This window comes from Muntiacus reevesi, chromosome 9 (genome assembly GCF_963930625.1).
Source record: "Muntiacus reevesi chromosome 9, mMunRee1.1, whole genome shotgun sequence".
NCBI classification, from domain to species: domain Eukaryota; kingdom Metazoa; phylum Chordata; class Mammalia; order Artiodactyla; family Cervidae; genus Muntiacus; species Muntiacus reevesi.
This window is the reverse complement of record NC_089257.1, coordinates 17,078,195-17,090,632: the sequence shown is the minus strand read 5'-3', so window position 1 is coordinate 17,090,632 and position 12,438 is coordinate 17,078,195. Positions and strand designations below refer to the sequence as shown.

General features: G+C 50.0%; 1 protein-coding gene across 2 annotated transcripts in view; it reads left to right on the top strand.

The window, feature by feature from the left end:
* The window catches only part of PRDM11 (PR/SET domain 11), an 89,774-nt gene extending 77,852 nt beyond the window's left edge, over positions 1-11,922 (top strand). For both annotated transcript variants that reach the window (XM_065944186.1, XM_065944187.1), the window contains exons 6-8: positions 2,979-3,166; positions 7,669-8,295; positions 9,308-11,922. In XM_065944186.1, coding sequence (XP_065800258.1) covers positions 2,979-3,166; positions 7,669-8,295; positions 9,308-11,472 — 2,980 coding nt within the window. In that variant the 3' untranslated portion in view covers positions 11,473-11,922. The remainder of the gene's footprint in view (positions 1-2,978; positions 3,167-7,668; positions 8,296-9,307) is intronic.
* Positions 11,923-12,438: the final 516 nt, after the last annotated feature.

The window sequence follows — 12,438 nt, the reverse complement described above, 5'->3', positions numbered from 1 at the left end:
ATCTTCACCAGGTTGCTCTTTGGAATAAATCCCTGATTGTTTTGTGTTCCTCATCTACTTTTTTCTCTTCAAGTTGAATGTCAGAGAAAATAATTCTATCTTTTAGAGCTGGATAGCTGTTTAGAAACTGGAAAAAGGAAAGACTGTATACTTTTCCCCTTGGGCTCTGTGATTCAAGTAATTCTTGTTAGAACAAAACATAAATGAATGGTTCACCTCCTGTGTCAGGGAGTAGAGAAGTTTGATCTGCCTCATTTCTGCTCTGTGCTGACCACTAGGCTGATTAATTTTGGATGTCAGATCCCAGGCTCTTGCTAAAATGGGGACTGGAAAAAGAGTTTGTACATTCAGAAGAAATCTCACGTATGAAGAAAAGACAGATTTCTGCAGTTGGGAGTCGAGATTATATGTGAGGGGCCCTATGTCTAGGGTACCACAGATGTGGATTCCCAAAGCTGTAGCCACCATGACTGTCCCCACTGCCAGCCTGGACTGGAGTTGGTGTTTGTACTGGAATTGGCTTTTTTAGGGAGTGGGGGAGAGGGCTTAACAATCATAATTGCTTATTGAGGAAGACTTGGCAAGTGCAGAAAATTATAAAGAAGTAGAACCATCTATAAAAGCTAATCACTGTTAAAACATTGGTGTATTTCAAGTGGTTTACCAGGCTTGTTTTTAAAGCACGATTAGAACCATAATACATCAGTGCTATTGTTTCCACTTTGCATTATATCAGGACCGTTTTTCCATTCCAGCATACAAATATACCACGGTTTATTAAATCGTTTATCTGGTATTAGACATTCAGATGTTGCTTTTGCACTATCACAAGCAGTGAAACAAGTCAGTGTTGTGGTGTGCAGAGTTTGCATTCTTGATCCACATCTTAACATTTGGATTTTTTTTTCTTAATTTTACAGAAACTGTGGGAAAATCCACATAACATAAAATTTACCATTTTAAGTGTAAAGTTCAGTGGTATTAAGTACATTCATAGTGTTGAACAAATAGCACCAGCATCTGTCTCCAGAACCCTTTTCATCTTCCCCAACTGAACTCTGGACCCATCAAACACTGACTCCCTATTTCCCCCTCCCCCAGCCCCCGGCAACCACCATGCTACTTTCTGTCTCTGTGAATTTGACTACTCATAGAAGTGGGATCGTATACTGTTTGTTGTTTTGTGACCGGCTTATTTCACTTAGTATGTGTCTTCAAGGATTGTTCATGTTGTAGCATGGATCAGAATTTCCTTCCTTTTTATGGCTATTATTCCATTGGGTATATATACCACATCTTGCTTATCCATTCATCCTTCAGTGGACCCTTGGGTTACTTTCACGGTTTGACTCTTCTGCATAATGCTACTGTAAACGTGAATGAACACACTTGCTGGAGTCTGTGTTGCCAGCTTGTTTCCCAAAGGGTTTTGCCAGTTTATTCTCCATTAGTATGGGAAACCCTAGTCTTGCCACCTTTACCAGTACAGAGCTGATCATTTAAAAAATTATTTGTGCCAACGATACGATGTGCTACTTCGTGTCTCTTTTCTTATCAGTGATGTTGAATGCTTTCATTTATTCATCATCCATTTGGATTTTTTGCTGTGAACTATTGTTTCCCTCAGACTGTTCCAAGTACAGTTCTCTGGGCTGGGCCAGTCAGACATACTTTGATTTCTTCCCTAGCTTTTGAGACAAACCATAGCATGAGGAAAAGAAGGGTTTTTTGAGGGGAAGATAATTGCTTTACAATGCTGTGTTAGTTTCTGCTCTACAATGAAGTGGGTCAGCCTATGTATACATATATCTCCTCCATCTTGGACCTCCCTTTTTTGATTGCAAATTTCCTAGGCACTTGGATAGTGCAGAACCCTAAAACTCCAAATAATGTCATCTTGTCCATTAGATCTGTACATCTTCACCTCCCTGCAAATGCTGCATCGTCTCACCCTTTGGAGGTGAGTGAGGTGGCAGGTTGGATATTGGAGATGTCATTTCAGGGAGAATGGGTGAGAGCTGCAAATTCTAAGGGTTCGACAGAACTTTGAAGGTTTTCTGGGCATTGCTAAATTGGTGCTTTACATGCCCACTATGGAGCCATGAATTCTGGTGGGAAAAGCATACACATCAATGCTCTATTTCCCGTTTATTAGCAGTGTGACCTTAAGCAAGTGACTTAGCCTCTCTGAGTCTCAGTTTCCTTACCTGAAAATGACTTCGATTAAGTGGTTGCTCAGCTTTCTTTGCCTCTTATTTACCACCTCTCCTGTCTCCCCTGGGCATCCTTTCTTTCTTTCTTTTTTTTTTAAAGACTTTGATCTTTAGCATTCATTCATTGATTTTTGTGGGCACCCTTGTCACATGGGTTTCTTCTGCTAGGCTTTGTGACATACTGGAAACAATTCAAGGATCTCACCCTTACCACCATCAGAGGCCTGTGGGTATCTGGGAGCCCCTGCAGTTAAAAGTTAATGAAGAGGGGGACTCCCTGGCAGTCCAGTGATTAAAGCTTTGCCTTCCAATGCAAGGGGTGCAGGTTCGATTCCCACTTGGGGAGCTAAGTTCCCACATGCCTTGTGGCCAAAAAACATGTAAAATAGAAGCAGTATTGTGACAAATTCAAAAAAGACTTAAAAAAAAATTAGTGAAAAATGGTTTTCCAATCGCCTGTCTATCTGGGGTTGAATCTTATGTTTACCAGAACCTGGGAGGTGGGCAGGGCAGGTGTCATTTCCAGGCTCGGAAAACAGATTCTTAGGGGTACAGAGGCTTGAAGTCACAGCAGACAGCGAGGCAAGGGGCTGGCTGCAGCTGGGGTGCCTGCCATCGGCAGGGCGGCTGCCCTGTAGAGTTTGGCAGGTGCCCACATGCTCGTGGACGTCCAGCCACCAGCACCTGCCCAGCGCCGTGCCTGGTACCAGCAGGCACTCACCGAAGAGTGGCCCGCGCCGTCTCACCTGTCTCCCTCGCCCCCAGGTACGTGGTCATCTCCCGGGAGGAGAGGGAGCAGAACCTGCTGGCCTTCCAGCACAGCGAGCGCATCTACTTCCGGGCCTGCCGGGACGTCCGGCCGGGTGAGCGCCTGCGGGTTTGGTACAGTGAGGACTACATGAAGCGCCTGCACTGCGTGTCCCAGGAGACCGTCCACCGCAACCTGGCCCGAGGTGAGTGTCCGCCCGCGGGCGCGCGCCACGCCCGCCCCCCAGCCCCAGCAAGGCCGGAAATGCTTCTGTAGGCGCTTCTAGGAAATCCGACGGGACGTACTATACGCGGGGGAGACCCAGAGGAACTCAGGGAAACGGATGGGCTAGATTGGAGCAGCTGCTCTGGGATGGACCCCAGTGTGTCCTCCTCCCCCAGACAGGGCCAGGAGCCCTATTATAGATGTTTCAGAGCATGCGGGAGTGAAACAAGTCTCCAGTGCCAATCGTATAATCAAATTTGATTCTGTTTCCCCAACTCAGATTGATGGAAGGATGTTGTAAACTGCCACTGGCTAGATAATAGCAGCAATAACAGGTGGTATTTACTAAGTACTTAATATGCACTAAACGTGTTTTCTACAGTGTCCCATGTAATCATTTCCATTAGCACCTGCTCTGTGAATGTGCAGTGAGAATTAGCTGGATAATATACATGCGAATGCTAGCATGTGGATTATTCTCTCCATCTTACTAGTGTAGAAACGGAGCATCAGATAAATATAGTGACTCACTCATCAGATAAATACAGTGGTCAACAGGGGCAGAGCTAGGCTCCTAACCCATGTCTGTCTCAGTCCAGGGTCTAAGTTCTAACCTACAGTGTGGTCTGGCCTCCCGGACAAAACCAGTTTCTTCCTTGCTTCCTCCTCATCTCATTCCTAGCTGCTCTAATGATATGCTATGAAAGAACAATTTCTCTTAGAAGAAGAAGGTTGGAGAGAGGTGGGAAGGTGAGTTTATATATGGATCATAGCCTGGTGGGTGGGTGTCCATCCAGGCTCCATTTAGATGAGTCATTTGAAAGTGGTCTAAAATATTCCCCAGCTCCTAGCCCTTTGCCTCTTTGAGTCCATCCTCAGCCATGCCAGCACACATGGGTAAGCCCAGCTCATTTTTCCAACGGGACCTTCCTTGAACTAAAACCACATATCTAAAGACCCAGAGTCCATCTGGTCCTGGGAACCAAACCTACACCCAAGCCTTACCATATTTCTGACCAACCTACTTATTGTAAATAAAGCTTCATTTGGACTATGAAGAGAAATGATGAAAAAGGGGTGAGAAGGACCCACTGGAATTATGCTATCTTCAAACCAAAACAGCAAAGCAAATTGTGGACATTGAGAACACAGCTGCTACCTGACTTGCTAAAAGGTATCTGGTGATTGGATGGGCAGTGAGAGGAGACCCAATAGATACACTCATCTCTTGTCTTCTTTGGAGCTGGGTGTTGGGCACATATTTGCCAATTACACTTGGGAAGGCATGTTTCCATGACATGATTGCGATGGTTTCCATTTGATCTCCAGAGGTGCCGTGTATGAAAGTGTCTGGTACAGAGTAGGTGCTCAATAAATCTTTGTTGAATGGATAAAAGAAGGAATGAATGAAGACTGTCAAGAAATCTCCAAAAGAATCTTATCATCAGAAGAGGAGAAAACCAAGCTGCATCTGAGGACACAGGTTCCATCCCTTGGTCATGATCTTCTTGAATTCTTCTGGATCTGTAATGCCTTTTTTCCCCAGTGTCTTCTCCAAAGCACCGCAAGCTACATCATCCTCAGAGAGCCCTGAGACCCAAGGGGAATGCTCAGAGAAGGACATGAGCTTTCAGGAGTGGTTCAAAGGAGCGTGGCAGACAGACTTGAAATCTGTCTGCCAAGATGTGTGAAGATACAGGAGGAAGGAGTGTCAATTCCTGGCCAGGCTGAGAAGTAGGAAATAGGAAGGAAACTGAAAGCCATGATGGGCAGGGTCCGAGCAGAGGGTGGACTTGGCCCCGAAGCCCTTGGGAGCAGCCCTGGGGCTCAGTGTCCTCTAGATGTGCCCATGTAGCCTGTAGCTTTGGTGGTATCTCATACGGTTAGTGGTGTCTGAGATCTGTGTGCCTGTCCTGCTCTGGAGGGGGGAGTCCCCCACGCTCAACCACTTAAGGTCTTACATGGAAGGAGGCTTCTTTGTAATTGGAGGTTGGAGCCCCGCTAAAGTCCAGAGCTTGAATTATTAGTAATTAAGTAGGAACTCTCGTTGGTGGCTTAAGTGGTAAAGAATCCTCCTGCCAAAGCAGGAGATGCAAGAGATGTGGGTTCGATCCCTGGGTTGGGAAGATCCCCTGGGGAAGGAAATGGCAACCCACTCTACTATTCTTGCCTGGGAATCCCATGGACAGAGGACATTGGCAGGCTACAGTCCATAGTGTCACAAAGAGTTGGACACAACTGAGTGACTGAGCAGCATTACATAGGAATATTAGTTGGAGCCCAGAACTGCTTCCTAAAGAGCATAAATTATTCCTTTGTGGTTGTCTTTTAAGAACAGGATGCATCTATACATGTGTTCAAAGACTTTATTTGTTATTTGTCTACTTTGGGTTATTGATTTACTTTATGGTGTTTCCCCCATGCTTTGTGGAGGCTTTAGGATCAATTTCATAATGTTTAAAGGTCTTCTTTGACCCACAGATTTTTTTCTGGGAGCCTTGACCCCAAAGAAATCTCCTGCTCACCCTAGAAAATTTGAATAACCTTGACCTTGAGCAGAAAGGCATGAGGAATCCCTGGTGATGTCAGCCTTGACTTCTTGACATCCTCGGCTATTTACTGCCTGAGTGGTCCATGAGAAAGTTCAAGGGTAGCCACTGACTTTAATCAGGGATTCTGATGGGCAAGTGTCTTATCTGTGATATGAATGTGTTGCATTTTTTAAAAGTTCTCTTCATCTCCACCCTTTCTGCCCCTCAACTGTTACAGAAATGAGTTTCAGGAATTAAGGTCATTCCTAAGTGTTCATTTGAGGACAGAAATTGAGCGTCCTGAATAGGTTGCTCCCTTCTGAGCTGGGGTCATACATGGGCCGGGCACAGCACCCCATGCCAGCTGTGGGATGCCAAGGCTCAGTCGCAGTATGGGACATCTGGGTTGTATGCAAAGAGCCCTTGGCCTTCATTTGGAGGCCTTGCTCAAACACAGCTCTCAGAAGCCTAATTACAACATATATTCAGATTCACACCTCCCAGGACCCCGCCCCTGATCTAGGAAACCTTTGAGAGTTCCTCGCTGCATGGACAGCTGGCTGTCAGGACCTTCTGAGGGTACCTCTTAGCATCTGTCCCCGCAGGCAGCACCCACACATCTATAGCAATTTGTGCAACTGTATTAGCCATTTTGAAGAATCAGGCTAACATAATATATTGTTGGGGAGTTCACCAAGGTCTTTGACATCATTTACACGATAGAAAGAAATAGAAGAGGAAACGGCAGAATCGTCAGGTAAGGAAACACAGCGGCTGTATTTTGAGCATGCGTTGTGTCCACGCGTCCTGCTTTATCACGCTAGCGGCTGTCCTCTTGGAGCCCACAGCAGCTGCCAGTGTCCCTGACTTCCCTTTTCTTCCTGCCGTGGTCATCAGTGAGGCCCACAGAGGTTCAGGCCATGCTTCCTCGCATCATCCTATCTTCTGGTCACTGGAAGAATTAGCAAGGACAGTTGCTATAAGATGAACTTTGCCCTAAGGGTGAATCAGGGAGGAGAAAGAAGTGGGACTCGGTGCTTTGTGTACCTTTTACCAAGCTGGGCTTCCCTGCTGGTTCAGACAGTAAAGAATCTGCCTGTAATGCAAGAGACACGGGTTTGATCCCTGGATCAGGAAGATCCCTGGAGAAGGACATGACAACCCACTCCAGTATTCTTGCCTGGAGAATTCCATGGACAGAGGAGCCTGGCAAACTATAGTCCATGGGATCCCAAAGAGTCAGACATGACTGACTGAGCAACTAACACACTATCAAGTGGAAGTAGCCGTCTTCCAGTTGCTAAGACTGGAGGGGAAGCCTGGAGGCATGAGAGCTCCTTATGCACTTAGCTGAGCTGTGTCACCACCCACTCAGCTCACCACGTGGGACGTCATCTTTTAGGATGACAGGATGGTGAGTTCCTTAACTTCCAACTCCCCACGCCTACAGCATTTGCTCAACTTATAAACATACCTGGGTTTGATCTCTGGGTTGGGAAGATCCCCTGGAGAAGGGAATAACTTACTCACCCCAGTATTCTTGCCTGGAGAATCCTGTGGACTCTATAGTCCATGGGGTCGCAAAGAGTCAGACATGACTGAGCGACTTTCACTTTCACTTTTTGATACATAAGGCTATGTTGAAACTGCCTCTTTAGAAGGAGTTCTCGCCACTTTTTGGGGTCCTTTGACTCCAGACCCCGTGATCCATTCCTATTCTTTCTATCATGTAAATTGATGTCAAAGACCTTGGTGAACTCCCCAACCATATGTTAGGTTAGCCTGATTCTTCATTGAGTAATCTGTTCCCCCTTTTTGCCACACCTGCTCCAGAAGGCCAGACCCAGAGGGATGTGTCAAGTGACTTCCTGACAGGAGCGCTTTGTTTTCTGTTGGTTTCTCCTCTTCGGGGCTTTTCCCCACTTCCTCACACCCTGGTTTTCCTTCCTAGGAGAGAAGAGGTTGCAGAAGGAGAAGTCTGAGCAGGCTCTGGATAACCCAGAAGACCTGAGGGGTCCCCTTCAGCTCCCTGTGTTGAGACAGGGCAAAAGCCCCTACAAGCGTGGCTTTGACGAGGGGGACGTGCACCCCCAGGCCAAGAAGAAGAAAATTGACCTCATTTTCAAGGATGTGTTGGAGGCCTCGCTGGAATCCGCAAAGGTGGAAGCCCACCAGCTGGCACTGAGCACTTCCCTGGTCATCAGGAAGGTCCCCAAGTACCAGAATGATGCCTACGGCCAGTGTGCAATGACGATGTCGCACGGCGTGCAGAATGTCAGCCGGACCCAGGGGGACGGGGACTGGAAGATCCCCCAAGGGGCTTCCAAGGAGGCAGGCCCCCTGGAGGACGAAGAGGAGGAGCCTTCGTCGTTCAAGGCCGACAGTCCCGCCGAGGCCTCCCTTGCGTCCGACCCTCCCGAGCTGCCCACCACCTCCTTTTGCCCTAACTGTATTCGCCTAAAGAAGAAGGTCCGGGAACTCCAGGCCGAACTAGACATGCTTAAGTCTGGCACGCTTCCTGAGCCCCCCACCTTGCCAGCGCAGGTACTGGAGCTCCCCGAGTTCTCAGACCCCGCAGGTAAGTTGGGGTGGATGAAATTGTTGTCCGCGGGAGGAACGTGCGGTGGACAGTGTGGAGGGGGGCCAGGCGCTCCCTGGGGGTGCCACCTTCAGGGAGAGACCCGGGAACTCAGAGGTGGACACCGGTCACAGCCCACGCCCTCAGCTGCCTCCGACAGGCCGCCTTACAGCTCCCGTGGGGACTTCGTGTCTTGCCCTTGTATCCTCCTCGTCAATAAAGGAAATTCCGCTGCAGGAGGGAGTGTGTGCTGTGTTCTTGACCCGTTGCCTTTCTCTGGTTCTTATCCCAAAGCCCAATTTCTAAACTCGAGCTTTCTGTTCTCTTCCAGTCCCAGGCAGGGTGTCCCATGCGGGAGAGCCCCCGGCCTTCCTGATGGGGATTCAGGGCAATGACCTCCCTTTGCCTGTTTCTCTTGGCTGCTTGGTTCTTTTAGGGTTGTTCAGCCATGAGGGAAGTTTCTCACTGCACAGCTGAATTAGAGATTTACACAGTGCTTCCTTTTTAACCACACCCCTTAGCTCAGAATAAGGTGGTGCAGCTCTTCCAAGCCTGTGTCTTAACTGCTTTCCGATCCCCAAATCACTTGGGGCCCCAGCTGCCTTCCTTTGAGGGCACATTAGTGGTGGAACAAACGAGTCCCACGTTCTCGCAGTCCCGCCGTGCATCCTGGGGCGTGCTCTGTTCCTCCACGGACTTGGCTTTCCTAGTTGTCCTCTTCAGTGGATACAGAACATTTAAGTTCCTTGGGCTCATGCTCGTGGAGGGTGAGGGCAGGCAGCCTGGAGCGTGGTGGTGGCCACCGGGCCTAATCCACAAAGAGGATCAGACATGCGTGGATGACAAGGATGCTTACAAGTGAATTCCAGGCTGAAATTCAGTCTGTTTCACAGAATATGACACCTGCCTTCTGGCCCTTATTTCCTTCATTTTGGAAACATCTATGTTTGTTTGTTTGTTTGTTTTTTCTTCCCAGCAGATATAACGGATTCCTTTCCCATTTGTCTTCCAGCCTCAGAAAGCATGGTCTCTGGCCCGGCCATCATGGAGGACGACGACCAGGAGGTCGATTCAGCAGACGAGTCCGTCTCCAATGATATTATGACGGCCACCGACGAGCCCTCCAAGATGTCCTCGGCCACGGGGCGCCGGATCCGGCGCTTCAAGCAGGAGTGGCTGAAGAAGTTCTGGTTCCTGCGGTACTCCCCGACCCTCAACGAGATGTGGTGCCACGTCTGCCGCCAGTACACGGTGCAGTCCTCACGCACCTCCGCCTTCATCATCGGCTCCAAGCAGTTCAAGATCCACACCATCAAGCTGCACAGCCAGAGCAACCTGCACAAGAAGTGCCTGCAGCTTTACAAGCTCCGCATGCACCCCGAGAAGACGGAGGAGATGTGTCGCAACATGACCCTGCTCTTCAACACCGCCTACCACCTGGCCCTGGAGGGCCGGCCCTACCTGGACTTCCGGCCGCTGGCCGAGCTGCTGCGGAAATGCGAGCTCAAGGTGGTGGACCAGTACATGAACGAGGGAGACTGCCAGATCCTCATCCATCACATCGCCCGGGCGCTGCGCGAAGACCTGGTGGAGCGCATCCGCCAGTCGCCATGCCTCAGCATCATCTTGGACGGGCAGAGCGACGACCTGCTGGCCGACACGGTGGCGGTCTACGTCCAGTACACCAGCAGCGACGGGCCCCCGGCCACGGAGTTCCTGTCCTTGCAGGAGCTGGGCTTCTCCAGCACAGAGAGCTATCTGCAGGCGCTGGACCGGGCCTTTTCTGCCTTGGGCATCCGCTTGCAGGACGACAAGCCCACCGTGGGCTTGGGCATAGACGGGGCCAACGTCACAGCCAGCCTGCGGGCCAGCATGTTCATGACGATCCGCAAGACGCTGCCCTGGCTACTGTGCCTGCCCTTCATGGTGCACCGGCCCCACCTGGAGATCTTGGATGCCATCAGCGGGAAGGAGCTCCCCTGCCTGGAGGAGCTGGAGAACAACCTGAAGCAGCTGCTCAGCTTCTACCGCTATTCGCCACGCCTCATGTGCGAGCTGCGGTCCACGGCGTCCACGCTCTGCGAGGAGACCGAGTTCCTGGGGGACATCCGGGCTGTGCGGTGGATCATCGGCGAGCAGAACGTCCTCAACGCCCTCATCAAGGACTACCTGGAGGTGGTCGCCCACCTCAAGGACGTCAGCAGCCAGACCCAGCGGGCGGACGCCTCGGCCATCGCCCTGGCCCTGCTGCAGTTCCTCATGGACTACCAGTCCATCAAGCTCATTTACTTCCTCCTGGACGTGATCGCTGTGCTCTCACGCCTGGCCTACGTCTTCCAGGGCGAATACCTCCTGGTGTCCCAGGTGGACGACAAGATCGAGGAGGCCATCCAGGAGATTAGCCGGCTGGCCGACTCCCCCGGGGAATACCTGCAGGAGTTCGAGGAGAACTTCCGGGAGAGCTTCAACGGGATCGCCATGAAGAACCTCAGGGTGGCTGAAGCCAAGTTCCAGTCCATCCGGGAGAAGATCTGCCAGAAGACCCAAGTGATCCTAGCTCAGAGGTTCGACTCCCGCAGCCGGATCTTCGTGAAGGCCTGCCAGGTGTTTGACCTGGCCGCCTGGCCACGGAACAGCGACGAGCTCCTGAGCTATGGCAAGGAGGACATGGTTCAGATCTTTGATCACCTGGAGGCCATCCCCACCTTCTCCCGGGATGTCTGCCGGGAAGGGCTGGACCCCCGGGGGAGTCTGCTGATGGAGTGGCGGGAACTCAAGGCTGATTACTATACCAAAAACGGCTTCAAAGACCTGATCGGCCACATTTGCAAGTACAAGCAGCGGTTTCCGCTCTTGAACAAGATCATCCAGGTCCTCAAAGTCCTCCCCACCTCCACGGCTTGCTGCGAGAAAGGCCGAAACGCCCTGCAGCGAGTTCGCAAAAACCACCGCTCCCGCCTGACTCTGGAGCAGCTCAGCGACCTGTTGACCATTGCTGTCAATGGCCCTCCCATCGCCAACTTCGATGCCAAGCGAGCCCTGGACAGCTGGTTCGAGGAGAAGTCTGGCAACAGCTACGCACTGTCGGCCGAGGTCCTCAGCAGGATGTCTGCCCTGGAGCAGAAGCCAGTGCTGCAGACCGTGGACCATGGGTCAGAGTTTTATCCGGATATTTAGGAAGCTGGCATTGCAGAGTTCACTAAGCTGTTGAATATTTTTTTAATCTATACTCATAAGCTTTGATATATTATATAAATATATATTATATTATATATATCTATAAAAACCCACACTGAAAAAGAAATTTTAAAAACCAAGGTGACACGTCCACCAGAAGCTACTGGGAGTTTTCAGATTGGAGTAATGTCAGAAACTGACTCTTGTCTACAAAATTTGGCAGCTGTGACACACCCCGTGGAAACTCATTTTCACTCACAGAAGCGTGTGCTGGGGCTACGCGGGCTCCCACCTGACTGTCAACCAACTCACATAAGCTAAAGTGACGGGTCTGTCATCCCCTTTAGGTAGCCCATTCTGTTTATGTTCTCGTTTGGGGGTTGAGGGGTTTGGGTTTGGGTGTATGTTCTTGCCTTTTTTTTTTTTTTTTTTTCCTTGTTTGGTTTTACGAGCAGGATCTCTTGGCCTCTTGGTTGACACGCTGGTCCGGCAGAATCAGACCTCTGATTTTTGGATAGGGTGAGCTGTGTATCTGGATCAGGGTGTTCAACGTTTTCCCCCTCCCACCCGGCTGGAGAGGTGTTCATTCATTCCCGGAGGAGCGTTCCTTCACTGTCTCTGAATCAGAAGTGTCGGTCAGACTGTGACACCCGCCAGTCCCCACCTGTGTCACCTCTCCTGCCCCTGGGCTGTTGATTCCCTCCTTCCATTCCCCTGGATCGTAAACATTTTACCTGTTATACTGAAGGCAAAACTGCCTCACAACGGAGCTTGAAATCCTGGGGAGAAGGGAGGACATGAGCCCTTTGCATTCCTGTTTTTTACCTGGTGTGGGAGACCATAACAGAATTCCATTCAGATCCAGGGAATGTGGGGGAAATCCAGAGCCAAGAAGTCCAGACCCCAGTAGGGCAGCGATCTTTGGCTAAAAACACGTAAAATGAAAATATGTATTCAATTTACATG